The following is an 18648-nucleotide window of genomic DNA, read 5'->3' as shown; positions in this document are numbered from 1 at the left end:
ATGTGGCAGTATCGGGGTATTTACATTTTCAAGAGTTAATATAAACCCATTGGGGAGTTTTCCCTTCACTTTCTGTCGGAAAGCTGCTACAGGAAGCGAGGAATAGATTGGAAATCTTCCAATAGGGACACTAGTTGTGTTAAACCCATCAGGGATTTCCATCAATTTTGGAATCCCTCCAAAGTGATTGAAATCCCTGATGGGTTCAACACAACAGGTGTCCACATTGGAAGATTTCCAATCTCTTCCTGGTCTGATGGCAACCCGAAATGTGATATTTTCTTTCAATTTCCGGGCATACAGTCGCCAGGACAAATGACGAGGTTGAATCTCTCTAATGACACACAAAGGAGAGAGAGCCCTCGGGGACCCTGTGATGATGTCCATGCGACTTAAACTGCTGATGGCTGTAAACATCCTGGCTTCACGTGTTAATACATAAGCCCTGCGTACTCCTGTGTGTACAGTATGTGCAGCATGCGTAGAAGATGTCTGATAAACACATGTTAGTGTATAAAGAGAGATTTCCACCGGAGCCACACCACTGCCAACATATAATGTTTGATGTGAGCGGACGTTAAAAAAGAATGAAGCTTCGGACAAACTAAAACACTAGTAGTAGTGCAGATTGTTTTGTAAGTTGATTCACTAAAGGAATAGAAACTGCTCACATAGCAAAGTGAATGTTCGCTGAGCTAAGTACATAAGATGACGATCTGGCCGCTTCAATCAATCATGTTCTCGCTTTTTTTTTAAATGATTTCCCTCGTATGTGATTGGGAATTCAAAGTGAACACGTTATTTACGAACATTCACTTTGTACAGTCTGTACTTGTTTAGTAAATCTTCCCCCATGTAAAGAAAAGGTGACCTTGCAGTCCCCCTGGCAGTATTGTAGTTCATGGTAAAGCCTGTCACTGCTGCCTTTGCCGGACAACTGGACAAATACATAGAAATGAATAAATATTCTGAATGCTACCGTTACAGGTATTATCTGCATACCATTACCAGAATACAGTATTTGTTAGGGCTTGTTCACACCAATTGCGGTGCATTCCAGAGCGGTAGCTGCTGGAACGCACCGCAATGGCTCAGAAAACTTCCCCCTGCGTTCTGGGGCGGGAGGGGACGTGGCGGCGCATTGAAGTAAATGGCATGCCCCCCGGTCCGCAGTGCGATCGGACGCATGGCAAGACATTGCAAAGGAGCAAACAGCATTTTTTTGCGTTTGCAGTGGAACGGAATGCAGGCAATATTTTGCCACGCGTCCGATCGCACTGTGGGCAGGGGGCCATTGACTTCAATGCACCACTATGCCCCCTCCCGACCCAGAACGCACGTGGAAGTTTTCTGAGCGATTGCGGTGCGTTCCAGCAGCTACCGCTCTGGAACGCACCGCAATTGGTGTGAACAAGCCCTTATAGTGGTGCGTGGTAGCAGAACGGCAGGCAAAAATAACAAGATAAAGATGAGTAGCCCTTTGAAAGAGAAGTAATAAAACCAGCTTTGTTGCAATGTTCACCTTCAATCCAGAGGGGCGTGCCCCCCGCAGTACCTTTCTTCTGCCACCAGATGTCCTCATTCTGGCCAGCATTGTACAAGCCACTTCCTTTTTAAAGCGGTTTATAGCTGCAAAGGAGGGGCAACTCCATATTTTGGAATGGGTGCCAACAATCTCGTATAGGTGTGATGGTTGGGTGTCCACAAACTTTTTTGGCCATGTAGTCTATATAATTAGCCTTTGCATCCACAAAAATGGTGGGCTCCTAACTAGAGCACCAGCTTTAATCCAGAGATTCTTCCCATGTTACTTTTCTTCTGCCGCTAGATGTCCTCAGTATGACCAGCATTGTATAAACCACTTCTTGGAAGGAGGGGCTGATATAGGTGGGATGGCTGGGTGTCCACAGACTTTTTTGGCCATGTAGTCTATATAACTTACCATAAAATGGTGGGCTCCAAGCTAGAGCACCAGCTTTAATCTAGAGATTTCTCCCCCTCATTACTTTTCTTAGATGTGCTCAGCCTGATGGCAAGCATTGTTCAAGCAGTTTCCACTAAGCCCAAGTCATCAACTGAGCCCACTACCAGCCTGTGACACGATAGTAGAAGCAGCACAGTGATGGTCTCATCTCTCGGTCAATCTGCTCTTTCCTCCTATCAGTATGTTTTTTGTCAGCAAAAGAACTGGTTGGCTTCTTGTGCTGCTTCTTCCCTTCACACTCCAGCCCTGCCATACAGGGATTGCAAGAGTCTGATACAAGGACAAATTCAGGTGCTTACACTGCTTGTAATAAAAATATATATATATATTTAATGATGTATTAATCATAAGTGCAATAGTAAATACATCTGCATTATCTTTGAAATGTATTCACGTAGAGTTCAGGCTTAAGACGCCAATTTGGAAAGGATTGCTAGTCCATAAACCCCAATAATAAAAGGGCTGCAATACAAATGAACGTATGCTCGGAGGGGTCTGCCTAGTATTCACTCCCTGACTTTTTAAAAAAATATGTACAGAGGAGGGGTTGGCAGCTCCTACACAAGGCCGCATTCCAAGCATGGGAACGTGGTACAGCTTGATACCTCAAAGAACAAGATAAGAGATTTCACAGGCTAGACGCCGGCTTACGAATAGCAAGACAGATTAGTTGGTAAATGCAGTTCTTTGCCATAGAGGCCTCTTTTGTACCTGGGGTGTTAGTTCAGGGGTGAGCACTGTGGTCTTGGAGCACTGGGATCCTGGGTTTGTTTCCCACTAGACCCCCTACACATGTGTTCTCCCTGTGTCTGTACGATTTTCTTTCAGGTTCATCGGATTTAGGCTAGGTTCACACCTAAGCGACACCTCACCGCCCGGCAATCGTGCACAATTCCGCGCGGTCAGGAGTCGCCAAGGTGTGAACCAATCGCGCTGTGGGAGCCACTTTTTTCTAATGGCACCCCAGTAGTGCCGGGCGCATCGCCCGGTTTCCTACCGTGCGTCGTGTATCGCCAAAAAAACAGGTACTTGTAACTTTTTTCTACGATTGAAGTGCGCATGTCACCCCATTGAAATCAATGGGGCAGTGCGACAATCGCTGCCTGCATTGTGCAGGACCGTGCGATGGTGTGAACCTAGCCTAACTTGCACAACTGTAAAGACACATACAGTATATGCTGTTTATTGCCTGGTATATCAATACTATATCAGGCAATTGGGGGTAGGCAAACTGGCCCTCCAGCTGTGCTGAAACTACAAATCCTGGGAGTCATGTCTGTGGCTGTCAGTGTCTTAAAATGCCTCATGGGATTTGTAGTCGCACCATAGCTGAGTTTGCCTGTCCCTGGTTTATATCAGAAATCTATTCCAGGTGTATTAAAACAAAAAGTTTACATATTCTTATAGTTAATTTGCTTCAGAAAGCAGCCACAGCCTGAGTAGAAAAGCCTGTCCCCTGCCAGCATGCTGAAAAGTGGAACACTTGCTCTCTGTCTGGAAGCAGTGGGCACTCTGCAGAGGTCCGACATTCCCCCTGCTGCGTCAGAGCTCTCCAATCAGCAGCGAGGGTAAGCTTTGGTGATCACAAAGCTGTAGGACTGACTCGGCAAGGGGGCATGTCAGACCTGGGCAGAGAGACCACTGCTTCCACTCAAAGCCCACAAGAGTCCTCCATCATGCTGGCAGGGGGACAGTAGCTGCTTCCCTAGGTAAAGGATCTGTAAGTCTATGAAGAGCTTTTGGTTTGATGCACTTGCAATGTATTTCGATTTTTAATTGTGCTTTAAAGCCCAACTCCATTTTGTTTGCACCCCATCACAGGAAATGGGTTGAATGACGCTCAGGGGCATCCCGAGGCCGGGTGTCACCCAGAGCGGAGACCAGGTGACACCACGCCTTGACGTCATCGCGCATGCGCAGTCATCTTATTGATGCCTGCCAGTGGCCATCTTGGTGATGGACACCGGCAGGGAGAGAAGGGGACGTTCACCCGGCGGGAAGAGGTATGCCGACGTGTCCCCTCCGCTCTCCTGACACTGCCGGGCTCTTGGTCCATGACCGAGTGCCCGACTTTTCAGAGGGGGCGACACCAAAATGACAGTCCTTTTGGTGTCACCCCTCCAATGATGGCACACGGGTGGGGGCCGCACGCCCCTTGTGAAGCCACTGATGATGCCGAGCGACATTCACCCGGAATGAGGTCCAGTGGCAGCGGAGGACTCCAGTAAAGTATGTTCTCTTGAACATTAGTCCTGTTCCTCCCAGTATAATACAATATCAGATCAGAGGTCACCTTGAATCATTTTAATATGACTGTTTAACAAAGGGATCAGCTGGTACCTGCGTTTTATTATGTGGCCGTGGGAATGCTCGTAGTCCTCAGATCCAGGTATAGTTTATGCCAGGGGTGGCATTATCTCTGGTACATACTGTGTGACTATTACGTCTGCCATTGGAGTATAAAAATAGTGACTTCTACCCCGTGTACCTTCCAAAAATAAATGGAGGGCTCAGATATCCTAGACAATCTGCAAACTATTTTAACCACTTCAAGATGGGAACTGCAGTGTAGCGTGTCAGCTTGGTAAGAAAGCCGCAGCCCAAAAAAACGGAAGTCTTGTTAGAGCAGCGGGCACATTATTGGTGGATATCTTTAGTGTAGTTGCTGCTGGGACATCATTAGATGGTAAGCTTTTCTGGAGACATTCAAGCCAATGTTTTATTTGCTTTCCCTGGTTTCCTCTGGTCCTTCCTCTCCCCCGTCAACATGCTAATACAAAACTTTCCAATTTTATTACATACCTTTTATCCACCCTGTGCTTGTCAGATCATGGCTGGTTGGAGGAGCCATTAGAGTGCTGTGCATAGCTTCCTGAAAACATCACAGCACTCTGTACTTCTCAAGAGCCCTCTGGCCTGATGCCAGCAGTGGGCGGGCTCTTGGGAGGAGTTAAGTGAATATCAAAAATGCCTTGATGGGTCGATGTCAGTCTGGAGGAGTGGGTATTACTAGGCCGGCTGCATTTGCATACAGACTCCCTTAGGTAGCACACACATGTGATGCTGAGCCGCAATGTTTGAAAGAACTGAAATCCAATGAGTGAAAGGGGCGGGCCAGGGACCACACAGGCTTGGGAGGAAAGAAATATATGATACTGGAGGTCCTCCAGCCAGGAAATAAGACGGGCTCTGTCTGACCTGCTGCAGCTTCTAATGCACATTGTGAGAAGCTCTCCGTGTGCAGTGAGATCAGAGTAAGCAGATTTAGTCCAGGAGAGGAGCCGGTACATCTGTGCAAGACTGAGGGGGAGGCTCATTATTGAATCATTGGTTATAACCAGCAACACATGTCCATGCTTATGGGTTATACAAGCTCTGAAGACCAACTATGGTACCCATCAGGGAATATTCTCCCTCATTTTCTGTCTCTGACACCTTACACCAGGGCAGAGATTTTGGTGTAATGTCGTGCGACCCATTCTTAATTGCACCCCAGTTCACATATACAGTTCATTACCTAATAGATTTTAGATATGACATCTAGCCTTGGATAGGAAAGATGTTTAGATACAAGACAAAGGTCTAGTAGAGTAGGGAGGAGGAATTGAGACTCGTATTGAAATATTTGAGACTCTGCATCTAAGCCCTCAGTGGTACAGCAGCTAGATTTGGTAGAGGGGCACTGATAGGTAGAAAAGATCTTGCAGGTAGACATATGCCATAGAGCAGGGGTAGGCAACCTCTGCACTTCAGCGGTCGTGGAAGCTTAAGTTCAATGAGACGTTGCAAGACTCTAACAACCACAGGCACGACTCCCAGTTTTACCACAGCTGGGGTGCTGAGGTTGCCTACCCCTCCCTTAGATGCCAGTATAATGTAGGTAGATCACTCCAGACTCGGCCTCTAGTGTCCCTGATCTCGGAGGGATTGGTGTTCCCTATACTGTACAGGTTGTTGCAGAAGCGAGGCCCTTCTTCGTACAGGTACACGTACAGGATGTCTGTGCACACAAGCAGTGAGAGATAATGCTCATTCCATTCTAATCCTTCCTGACTATAGCATGTTTTCATGGATCATACCGAGCACTTGGCAGGTTTCATGTCTCTTGGCACTCTTGGCTAAGTCTGAGTCACCGGCCCTGGACTAAACACAATCACTGACCAGGTGGAGAACCGACTTGTAAAAAGAAAATAAAGTTTAACTCTTTAGTAAAATGGCTGTCTTCCACTGCTAAAAGGGTGCCATTTAAAAAAAAAAACCGTGTACCTTAAAGTAGAGCCCTAGCCAAACAGCAACCGTACCTGTGCAGTGGAAATACATACAAGAGCTGTTTTACTTCCTAAAGACTTGGAATACTGATTTACCAGACTGGTGATTCCTGCACCCCTGCCACACTGCATACCCAGCCTGCTGACACTGCTGCACCCTATTGCAGGTATGCAATTTCCTGTGTTGGAAGGATAAGGAAAGCTGCATTTCTTGGCTATCTTTCGAATATGCCAGTTGACTGGCTGTTATCCCGACCCTCTGTTTCAGTGTACCCTGCGCAGATTTGGAAAGTCAGAAGTCCTTTACGGCGTACTAATGTGTCAGCCAACTGGCTAGCATTTAAAAAAGAGGTCAGCAATGACATCCTCCATTGTTGTTCTCATTACAGGTTTTCTTGAGGCTTGCACACTGGTAGTCTGAGTTACAATGGGCCTCCACTGATTAATTTTTCTAGGTGCCTGTAGAGTGGGGAAAGGCCAGCGAGACTCTCAAGTTGCCTATTGAGGGCAATGTGTGTGTCTTTTTTTTTAAACCCACCCTGTGACCCACTTCTACTAACTTTCTCTGCTGCTTTGTTCCTACTCTTGTGAAAACTCCATTTTGAAACTTAAAAAGGGTATAATAATGCTGCTCTTCCTCATGTGACATTGTTTGGATCTGGCTTCTAGGGATAGTTCACACCATATGCAGTTGTGATGCAGTCCGTTCAGTTTGGCTGCTGCAGCCAAAACACATCACAATGCTTTCCTATGGGCTTTCTTGTATTCACACCATTGCAGTCCGTTCAGATGCAGTCAGAAAAAGTACTGCTCGTCCTATTTTAGCTGCATCTTATCGCACCGGAACCAATCAAAAACACATGCAGGCGAATCAAAACGCACCGGAACGCTATGAAACGCATCCAAAACCCCCCCACAGAATTGATTGTCATCATCCAGGGACTTCCTCTTTGTAGGTAGAAGAGATATTGGAGACATGGCTGATGTGGATGCTGACATTTTCATCAAATATGTGGAGGACTGTCCACTGCTGTATGATCCCAGGCATCCTAACTATAAAAACAATCGCCAGAAGATGGCAAAGTGTAGGGAGATAACAGCCAAGTTATACCCTGATTTTGGTGGTCTGAACAGAGTGCAAAAACAAAAATGTGGTGAGTTCTCTTTCTCAGTAACTTTGAAGTTTTAGCATTTTAGCAAAAAACAAAAACAAAAACGCATCAAAACGGATCGCAATGCAACTGTGCAGGCACATGCAGTTGTGATGCAGTTTCTGGTGTGCACTAACCCCTAGTCCCTAGCACTGGGTTATAGGGGGTCACATGTCCCCCCCATACCTGGACATACTGGGGCTATAACAGTGGATCAGTGGGAAAGGAGAGTATGAGTGGGTCAGGATGTAGAATTTGAAGAGATACTGTTACAGAATGGGCCAAGTGATCAAATCTCTTCCAAATCCACCATCTTCCCACTTCTTCCTTGCTGCTATCTTCTATGCAGACCTATGCTTGTGAAAGCTCCATTTTGGAGCTTACAAAGGGTTGGGTTGATAATGCCGCTCCTCCCTCATGTGACTTTGTTCGAACCTGATGATTGGCTGCTAGGCCCTAGTACTGCATTTTAGATGGTCACATGCTCCCCCATACCTGGAAGTACTGGGGATTGTACAGCAGATCATTGGGTCAGCATGTGAGCTTTAAAGAGACAATTTTACTAAATGAGCAAAGTGACAGGGTCTCTTAAAACCTTCTGCCAGGTTTTTTATTATTGCCATCTGTGACTACGCGGGGGAGATTTATTCTCATTTTGTGTTCTGTGGTGACCATTGCCCTCAGGAAGTGAAGGAAAATGTTGGGGAAAAATGCATCCTTCTAGTTTCCAGTTGTCATGTTCCATCGCAGGGTTAAAGCTTGCCTAGAAGACAGCAAAACCACTCTTTCAACACTTAAAAAAAATTCATTTTTTTTTTTTAAATACAAGAAAGTCAAAACATGGATCTCGGTTATTCAGTTAGAACTCTCTTCTTGGTCAGCAGTTTTATGTCTGAATTGCCGGGATTATGGTGAAATTCAGCCGTGGGACTCTTATACCATGTGATCTGACATCTGGAACTTGGAACGAAGCACCGAGTCTTTATTTTCTTCCTTGTGTGTGTTAATCTCTTCTGATTCTGAACAGAGTTCTTTCCCCATCAGTGCTTCCTTTAAAAGGACTTCATTCATAAGTTCTCCTGCAGAAATCACAGGTTTACTTAAAGCGATAGGGCATGTAAAACAGATACGTCAGATACTACTTGCTGTTAGATTTAGAGCAGTGGTTCTCAACCTGTATAACCTCAGGACCCATATTTGTCCTTGGTCACCAAGTCGCACTGCAATGGAACACACAGCATTACGGTACTGCACGTTCCGGTGCAGGTGATCGAACTGTGGGTGGGAGGTGCGTTTGGGGTGCCATTCAAAAGATCCACCCAGTCTCCCTACCTTACGATAACTGGAGTGGATCCTCAGCCTGAGGTCCAGTGTGGACTGCTGTGCTGGCGCTCCATCCATATGTGCATTGCTTGTACAGCTCCCTTTGCGTGCCCTGTAGAGGTGCCAGGGGCCAGAATGTGACATCACTCTGGTCCAGGCGCTTCTACAGGACACGTGAGGGAGCTATACGTATGGATGGAACTCCCTCATGGCCACAGCCCCAGCCCGTCCCACCTCAAGCTGACACTCGGCACCAGGCAGCATATTTTGAATGGCTGCTTGGCGAGAGAACTGACAGTGCTGTGCTGGGGGGAGGCTGAGGAGCCTCTCACCTAGAAAAGTGGAAGGCATGTGGAGGCTCCCAGCTAGCAAGGCTAAGGAGATGTGTGTTATCTCAGTCAATAAACAGCATTGACTTTAATATCATGGAGTGCGAGTGACTACTTTAATCTATCCACTGAGCATGGAGTCGCGACCCACTTTTGGGTCACGACCCACCAGTTGTGAACCAAGGATTTAGAGTATGTCCTTATCCATCAACATTACTATGATTTGGAGCCCTCATTCTGCTAAGATTCTCAAATTCTTTGGCTTCATTAGCTGAATCACTCAGGGCCGGTGCGCACTCGCGCGGCAATCACGCACAGTTCCGTGCGGATTGCCGAGCGGTCACGGAGTCGCCCAGCACAGAGGGTCGCGCTGTGGGTGCCATTATTTTCCAATCGTTTTTCCACAGTTTCCCGCCGCGATTCCTTTTTTTTCTGCGATTTCCGCGCAGATGTCACCCCATTGAAATCAATGGGGCCGTGCGGCAATCGCTGTCTGCATTGTGCAGGACCGCGCAATGTTGGATCGCTTAGGTCTGCACCAGGCCTGGGCAGTCCTTCTAAAATTGTTAGCTGCTTGGCCCTCATGTCAACACTTAAGCTTCAATATTTTAAAGAATTGATCTCTTCTTCTGAAATTGCTAGCAGCCTGTCTGTCATGTCCTCCCTTTGTTTTGAAGCATTGATCTGGAAGTATGTGTAGATAATGACTTCTTACTTTCCCCATCTGCATACTTGATCTAGGTCAGTGACTCTTAAGTATTAAAGATAATGGATTGGCATTATAGACAAAGCATTTTAGAGAGAGAGGACCAAATGGCCGTACTCCAAAAGTTTGTGGACATCTGACCATCACACCTATTATATGGCCAAAATAAGGTGTGATTAAGTTTAAAACAGAAATATGTGGTAAGTGTTTTTCCCCATAGTTCTCTTAAGTTCTCTTAAGGGTCACTGGAGGACATATACTAGCGTCCTCCTGTGACCCAAAGCTCAGTATATAGCGAGCTACACTGAGACCGCCGCAGCCGGGACGGTCCCCGACAATGCTGTCAAGATCCACCCAGCTGTGTGAGTGACAGCTGGCTCTGCTTAGCTACACGCAGAGCCAGCTGTACCCGCCCCCTCCCTCGTCCGTTCCTCCAGTCAGCGCTGGAGGATTGGGGAAGGGGGAATCCCTGCGGGGAGAGGTGACTGACAGTCATCGCTCTCTGCAGGGAGATGATCGAGAAGTGAACGAGCAACGTATGCGTTCGGCCACTTCCCGATCTATTGAGACAAGGTGTGACAGTTTCGTTGTCACACATCTGCTCGAACTATGAGGATGAGTGATTTTCACTCGCCTCATAGTTCTCCTTTACGCGTTTCCAGTGGAGGGTATGGTTAATACTACAGCATGCAAAGACATTTAGACAATTGTGCTGAAAAGTTGCCTATTTTTTTCTGTGGGATTTCTATATGTCAATAGAAGCTTTAAAAAAAGTAACTGTTGTCCTTTTATTTCTTAGATTGAAAGAAGACTTGACAATGTGCGCTTGGTTTGTCACAATGCCCACAAGAAGCTCCTTGGCTGTTTCCAGGGACAGCCCGGCACTGATCCCGATAAGAGATATGTAAGTTTTTTCTCTGCTCTAATGAGCTCATAGAGAACCTAGATGTGTAACCTAGATGTGTACTGTAGAAATCAATGAAATTATACAACATGCCTTCACTGCAGTGTGAGTACTGGGATGATGTAATGGCTCCACAAGTTGGGGCTCGTGTAGACCAACCTCACTTTCCAGTGTTTCACTTGAATTTGAAGCAATTGGGTATTTTCCATTAAACAAGGCGGATGTGAAGTGGGATTCAGGTACTTAGATTAGTTCAGGGCAGCACATTGCCTTAAGCTGGCTATAGATTTACTTCCATCAGCCTATAGTCAGATGGAAAAAGTGCAACAGATTCCTCCATCTACGCTGAACTGTGTGGATGGAGGAATCTCCCACTGGCCCAAGCTTCAGTATCTTACTAGTCGGCATCCAATCAGATTGTTCAGATATTTTGATATTTTAAAATCTGCAGAAAATGTATAGGTGTATGGCCAGCTTAAGTGGTCAGTGCTTCTGCCTTGCAGCACTCGGTGTCCCTTTTTGCATGGAGTTTGCATGCTCTTCCTGTGGTTACGTGTATTCCCTCCTTACTCCAGTTTCCTCCCACACTCCGAAGACATGCAGGAAGGTTAATTGGCTCCTATCTAAATTGGCCGTGTATGATTGTGAGATAGGGACCTTAGATTGTAAGCTTCTCGAGGACAAAGACTAATGTGAATGTACAGTATGTAGAGGGCTGAGTAAATTGTCAGCACTGTTTAAATACCAATGACACAAAAAACACAAAAAAAAATGGCTCCATTAAAAAAACAAACAAACATTTTTTAATGATTTATTGACAGTCAATTTGTGACTTTTACTTCTGCCTGAAGTTCAGCCTTGATTGTTGCTTACCAGCTGAGAAAACAGGGGCCCCAGGTTTTTTCTTTTTAAAGGAGAACTATGAGGTGAGTGCTTTTCACTCACCTCATAGTTCTAGCCGACCTGTGACAATGAGACTGTCACAGGTCGGCTCAGTAGATCGGGAAGTGAGCGAACACATACCGGCGTTCGCTCACTTCTCCATCCTTTTCACGGCTCTCTGCCATGACCGGAGGGGCTGGATTCCCCTCTCCGATCCTCCAGCGCTGACTGGCGGAACGGACGGGGGAGGGGACAGGTACAGCTTGCTCTGCCTCTAGATAGGCAGAGCCAGCTGTCACTCACGCAGGGTGACGTTTTAGCTGCGGCGTCTCGGTATACCGCGAGTTGTAGCTCGCGGTATACTGAGCCTAGGGTGGCGGGAGGACGCTGGTTTGTGTCCTCCCGTTACCCTAAGGAGAACTTTGGGGAAAAGCCCTAACCCCATAGTTCTCCTTTTAAAGAAACAAGAACAATAATTTTGTAGCAGAATATCCTGCAACATGTCAAAATGATATACTAATCTACTTTCTAAGACTCTGAGGAGTCAGTATCCAGCTTTTCTACTGTGTATTAAACTCATGCAGCCAGTCATATCATTAGAACTACGTACGTTCCTGTCCAGTCTTTATCGGTTACAATTCCTGCATGAGTTTGTAGCCCATGGCAGCCAATCAGGTGTCAACTTTTACTCTGACTACAAAAGACTACGAAAAGCTGATTTCTCATTGCTCTCTAGGGGTTACTATAAATGTGTCCTTTTGCATGCAGAGGTATGGAGCTCTTTGTGTTTGGGATTGACCTTGTATTTCTATTGCAGAAAAAGCTTCCTCTTATGGGTGTCTCTCAGTCCATGTTGGAAGGATGCGCCCAGCTTAGCGATGAAACCCTTTTAGGGTAAGTGAATGCAGAGTTCAGTTCTGTCCTCAGCAGACTTTGGTGTAAAAAGGTTTATAAATTGTATTATTGTGCAGTTATGGCTTGGACAGACAGTAGAACTGCATAATAACTGATATTTCTCTTTTTGGTTCGACTTTACTAGGCCTGAATCCAGAGTGATTATATACAGCTCTTCAGGACCCTGATGGGTGATTTTACCTTGTTACCAGTACACCCGTGATGGACAAGGCAGTGGTTTTCAGCCAATTTGATATCCCCAGCTGAACCATAGGTTCCAATGTAGAGAGCTTAGGGGCAGAAAAATTATGTACAACAAGGGGAGGCAACCTTAGCACTCTAGCTGTTGTGGAACTACAAGTCCCATGAGGTATTGCAAGGCTCTGACAGTCAGAGACATGACGGGATTTGTAGCTTTAGCAGAGCTGGAGTGCTGAGGTTGCCTATCCCTGCTGTACCATCCCAGAGAGAGTAGTAGAGACGTGTAAGTGGGGTACAACTTTGCCTATCTTCTCCCAAATTGGTAATTACCATTTTGCGTGGACTTTAGGCTTTTAGGCTGACCTCAGTCTGTGTAATATGGATTTAGAATAACCAATCTGCTCTGGTTTACAGGAAGACATTGTTATCATGTGCAGAGGCTGAGCAGCGGCTGGCCCAGGAGCTCTCCTACCATGAGATCCAGATTGAGAAAGATGTACTGGAACCCCTAAACCAGCTGACTGAGGTACAACATTTATATATTTTCTGTGTAGTACTTTTTATCTGTCTCTGATGGCTTTTATTCTGAGATCTTAGAATGCCAGGTTTTACAGTTTAGTAACCATGTTCCCACAGGTAGAGATCCCCAACGTACAGAAGCAGAGAAGGCAGCTGGCCAGGCTGGTGTTAGACTGGGATTCTGCACGAGCAAGGTGAGTAAATGAGACTTAGTGGAAGATCTTCAATAAATAGAGTGAGGGGAATTTATCAAATCTGGGGCAGAGAAAATCTGGAGCAGATGTGCATGGCAACCAATCAGCTTCTATCTCTTGTTTTCAAATCTTAACTGAGCAAACTGAAGAGAGAAGCTGATTGGTTGGTTGCCATGGGCAACTGTTCCATAGTCTGTCTGCTCCAGTTTTGATAAATTCTCCTCATTGTATCCACCACTCTTCTACTTTCTGTGTGATTTCTACAGAATTCACTACTTTCCTATATGCATTGATCCCTACGCTCTGCATTGGCCCCTGCTCTCTGCTCTGCGCTCATTCCTATCCCCACTTTATCATTTTATTTTTATGTTTTTTCTTTTCATATTGCTATGCTGACACCAGTTAATCCTTTATCTTATGCTCTTGTATGATAGTGCATTGATCCCTGTCATTTCCTGTTGGTGTACTGACTCCTACATACTTTTTACATTGCAGCTCTGATCCCTAAACTCTTGCAGTGCACTTACCCTACTGCAGTAAACTAAACTGTTCTTTTGCTACCATTCTCTACTTCCCCTTTACTACGCTGATCTTTATTTAAACCCCCTTGCACTACAGTGATCCTCTCCCACTGCCCTAATCACTACTCCCCCCTCACTGTTTATATTTTATTGCACTTGATCCTGATACTGCATAATCTCTCTATTCATCTATTGTGAAAAGTGAATGCAATGTACCATATTCTACACACTGCTCCAAATGAAATATTCTGCTACATACTGTGTCCCTAGGTATAACCAGACCCAGAAATCTTCCACCACCAACTTCCAGATGCAGCCTGGTAAAATGGACTCTCTAAAAGAAGAGATGGACGAGGCAGCCAACAAAGTGGAACAATGCAAGGTGTGCGTACGGCAGAGACTGCCGGCATGGGGTGTATACATTGGTAACATTTATATCTTGATAATGGTAGTGTTGGGTGCACAGAGTTTTTATTTCATTACATCTAGACTTGCAAATTATATATGTGAATATTTTTAGAAAAAATTATCTTGTGGGAGAATAAACAGGAACTGCCGAGAGATTAAAATTGAACTACTGCAGAAACTCATAGCCTCTTTTGTTCCTTACAGGATCAGCTAGCAGCCGACATGTACAATTTTGTATCCAAAGAGGGAGAGTATGGTCAGTTATTTGTCTCGGTAAGTCAGAGATTTTTATCATGGAAAAGTTAAATATTGTACGTCCACATTCTCACCGATGATGAAGACACCGAGTGACAAAATTCTTTAAAGCTGATATGCAAATGAAAAAAGTTTGCTTAAAACGTATCTAAACCCCAAAGGAAAAATCTAATATATTGCCACTTACCAGTTCTTAGATGCGGTGGCTGCATTCGTTTTCTTTTAGGCTTTTTTACCTTTAATTTTCACCAGGTAATCCAGGCAGTACATCTCTTATTTTTCAACTTCCTTTAACAGCAAAAAGAGGCAGATAGAAGGTTGAGACAAACCGCTTAACACTGACAGTGGTACTTACATTGGTCAGCTTTTATTCCTTTATGTAAAACCTTTATCCCAAAAGAAATAAAACTGTTACTGTAAGTGCTTATAAAGTGTTAAGTGGAGTTCAGATTTGATTTGTTAGCCATGTTCATCTATATTTGTGTTATCAGAAGGATCACCTGAAAACTAATTTGGCCACCACATCTAAGGACTGATAAGCTGCAGTATATTATATTTTTGCTTTTGGGTTTAGATGCAATTTAAAGTGACACAAAACACACACAGGGCTGAGGACTTTCTCAGCAGGGATCCAGGCAGTATGTCAAATGCTAAAGAGTCTTCGGCCAATGTATCTCTTAGGCCTCATTTACATGGGAATCGTCCGTGCACGGGCTGCGTGCACCGCCGTATCGGGCAGCTCCCGGGAAGGACAGGTGCTGCGTGTGATTAGTATGCACCCCCTATCGTTTTCTCTTTGGGAGAACACGGCCATACGCCCCCTACGCTCACCTCAAGTGCAGGTTCATGCGGGTGTCCCGGTTTGGACGCAGGCAGGCTCCATCCTGTCAGCGTACGAGTACGCTCACAGTCACCCGTACGGACGTGCAGGGCGGGGTGAGCGTAGGGCGGCGTAAGGCTGCGTAGTCCCATAGAGAAGGACGGGCTGTGTACTAATCACACACACCACCTATCCTTCCCGGGAGCTGCCCCATACGGCCATGTACGCAGCACGGAGCTGTACGTGCCAGCCGATTCCCGTGTGAATGAGCCTTTAACGTGACACTAAACTCAGGAGTTAAATCTCAAATGCATTCAGGTACCTTAACTAACTATTAACAGAAATTTACCTTATTTGTGTATCACTTGGCTGTAGATCCTCCTCATCTCTGAATTGGTGCTGACACTGTCCTTCCTTCTGGAGGGTGGCTACTTTTGTTCCCCATGGTCCCGGTGTGTGTTGTAAAGTAGTCACCACTCCAAGCTCGCTCCCGTGATGGACTACAATCTCGCGTTTAGTTTACTCATTTGTTTTGAGATTGTAGTCTATCACGGGTTCAAGCTTGGAGCGGAGGATCTACAGCCGAGTGATACACAAATAAGATACATTTTCTGTTACTAGTTAAGGTACCTGAGTGCATTTCTTAGATTTAACTCCTGAGTTTAGTGTCACTTTAAGGCCATATTCACACGGGAATCGGCTGGCACATACAGCTCTGTGCTGCGTGCACTGCCGTATCGGGCAGCTCCCAGGAAGGACAGGTGCTGCGTATGACTAGTACGCAGCCCCTGCCTTCTCTATGGGACTACGCGGCCTTATGTATCTACAGCCAAGTGATGCACAAATTTAAATTTTTGTGAATAATTATGATACTTGAATGTATTTTTATGATTTAACTCCTGAGTTTAGTGTCACTTTAAGAGATAGGTTGGCCGAAAACTCTTTAGCATTTGTCATACTGCTGGGAGTCAGATGCCTGGAACCTTACTGAGAGAGTCCCCCTGTATGAGTTCCAAGTCTCTAGATTTCCCTTTGCCAATGGTCAACAAACCTTTCTAGATACCTGTTAGCAATTGTCATGCTTGCCTTTAGGTAATAGCTTAGTGCTGAGTCCAGCAACCCAAAGCAACCATAAATAATTTGTCATTGTTCTTACGGCTTTAAATGAAAGTATAACTAAAGGCAAAAAGATTTAGATAGAGTAGCGAAGGGTTAGAACCCGTCAGGTTTTTATTGCTAATTCAAGAAAAGACAAGGGCCACTGTTACTGGTCCAATATGTTATTTTGCTTAAAAAAGATCAGTTGAACAAAACGCCCATTGTGTTTCAATCAGGGATTAAGAATAACTTTGTAACTCCATTCAGTGTGTGGACTGAAGAGGATACATAACAATGGTTATCCGTTATAATGAGTAGTTATCATTTTGCAAAAGGAATGTTAGCAGAACATTTCCCCTCACATTTGAAAGATATCCTGAGTCTGCAGGACAGGAAGTGACAGGAAATCTCCCTCATGAGACACAGATAACAAACAAAAAAAACCTATTGGTAGTTTTATCTCTCCTCTACTCTATCCAAAAATGAAACAAAAAAAATGATTTGTCTTTAGATATACATCAAGAAAATGCGGTAGCTTGCTCTACATTACTGTACATCACTGTTGCTTGCAGGACAAAAACCTTCCCAGCATTTATATTTCACTGATTATTTTGCCATCACGTGTGTCAGTTTTACCATGCCATTTTGCACACACATGCTCATGATGTGTCTCGCCTTCCTCGTGTACTCATTGTGGCTTTGTTTTCTGTGTTGGGTTCTGTCTTCAGTTATTAGAGACACAAGCAGATTACCATAGAAAAGCACTAGCTGTCTTAGAAAAGGCACTGCCCGAAATCCAGGCCCAGCAAGGTAATGAAATGCAAACACCCCTGGCTTTCCCGCACTGCTTCCGACTCTGACCTTGTCTTCTTACACGGCTCCTTGTGTGTGTTTCTGTCTGGAGCCTACAGCGGGCAGTGTCTAAAACCCCCTGCTCAGCTCCACTTTCTGCTTAACTCTCTGCAGTGCCACCACTGTTCTGCTAGTGTTCTTCTACCATCTTTCTAATTGCTATTTTAACCATTTATAGATTGTTATTAATTCTTCCTGTTGATTATATTATTTGTTGAAAGTTGTGTTTCTATAAAATGCAAGGGATTCTCTCCCAGACAGGTAAGGGTACTACCTGAGATTGGCATCTTCCTGTGTACCCCAGGAGCCCCTCTAACCCCGGTATTCCAACTTATCGAGTTCTCCAACTGCCTGATTTCCGGTTTAGTTAGCGGCGGCCATATTGACTGGGGCACCAGAGATTAATAACGTGCAGGATTAGTGTGATCCTAGTTCATTTTCATACTTCATTGCTGTGGTGTATGTATATAGAGCAATGCCGTGGCTGCCGCTCGTGCACAAGAGCTTTCTTGGCCAAACCTCTTCGTTCGAATTAAACCGGAAGTTAGGCAGTTGGAGAACTCGATAAGTTGGAACTTTAGATAGAACAACGGCAAACACCAACTCCCCTCAGCTCCATCATGGTGTCTCCCACTGCCCATAAACCAGTGAGAATACCAGCTGGTAAAAGTGCTCTGATTGGTTTGGGAGCAGCAGATTAAGGCAGCGTTAGAGCTGGTAAATTGATGCCTCTATTCATAGTATTCCTGGGGTTGGAGGGGCTCCTCATTACACAATGGCTTAGCGAAACTTAATGTGACCCTGTCAGCACAGAATTACATGCAGCACCTGTATTCAAAGAGGTTCTATACTTACACTCTTTTCCAGCTGCCAGTTTGTTAAATCGCTGCCTCTTTGCTGCTGGCCAGGCACTGCATCTATTCAACTGGCCAGATGGGTTCAATACCTGTTTACCCCACCTCATACAATGGTTCTTCATGGCAAAGCACTAAAGAGGTGGCATTTCAACAAATGAGCTGCTGGAAAGGAATGTATAGAGCCTGTTTAATCACAGGTATTTAATTTTTTACAAGCGATCCTGTGCTGACAGGGTCACTTTAAAATGAAACAAGTTACCACTGGGTAATTTTAAGAATTTAAATCTGCACTCCTGAGCTGTTAAAAGTAGCCTTACCATTGTCCCAGTGATTAGTTATGTTTCTTGTTATTTACTTGTATTAATTTCCTGCTGTAAGACCAGTTCAGTGCTGAAAGCAGACATGGTCATAGTATAGGTGCATAAAGGAATAATTTCTCTATTGCCCATTGAGGGACACAACTCTGAAGAATTCTGAGACGT

General features: G+C 45.1%; 1 protein-coding gene across 3 annotated transcripts in view; it reads left to right on the top strand.

Annotated features, from left to right (window-relative positions):
* The window catches only part of ARHGAP17 (Rho GTPase activating protein 17), a 126036-nt gene that overhangs the window by 63594 nt on the left and 43794 nt on the right, over window positions 1-18648 (top strand). For all 3 annotated transcript variants that reach the window (XM_018561563.1, XM_018561572.1, XM_018561580.1), the window contains exons 3-9: window positions 10561-10665; window positions 12365-12441; window positions 13057-13168; window positions 13279-13355; window positions 14147-14258; window positions 14489-14557; window positions 17186-17267. In XM_018561563.1, the coding sequence (XP_018417065.1) occupies window positions 10561-10665; window positions 12365-12441; window positions 13057-13168; window positions 13279-13355; window positions 14147-14258; window positions 14489-14557; window positions 17186-17267 (634 nt within the window). The remainder of the gene's footprint in view (window positions 1-10560; window positions 10666-12364; window positions 12442-13056; window positions 13169-13278; window positions 13356-14146; window positions 14259-14488; window positions 14558-17185; window positions 17268-18648) is intronic.

Source organism: Nanorana parkeri, unplaced genomic scaffold, assembly GCF_000935625.1.
Source record: "Nanorana parkeri isolate BGI_ZX_2015 unplaced genomic scaffold, ASM93562v1 scaffold19, whole genome shotgun sequence".
NCBI lineage: Eukaryota > Metazoa > Chordata > Amphibia > Anura > Dicroglossidae > Nanorana > Nanorana parkeri.
Note: the sequence above shows the minus strand (reverse complement) of the source record. Positions and strands in the feature narration are given on the sequence as shown.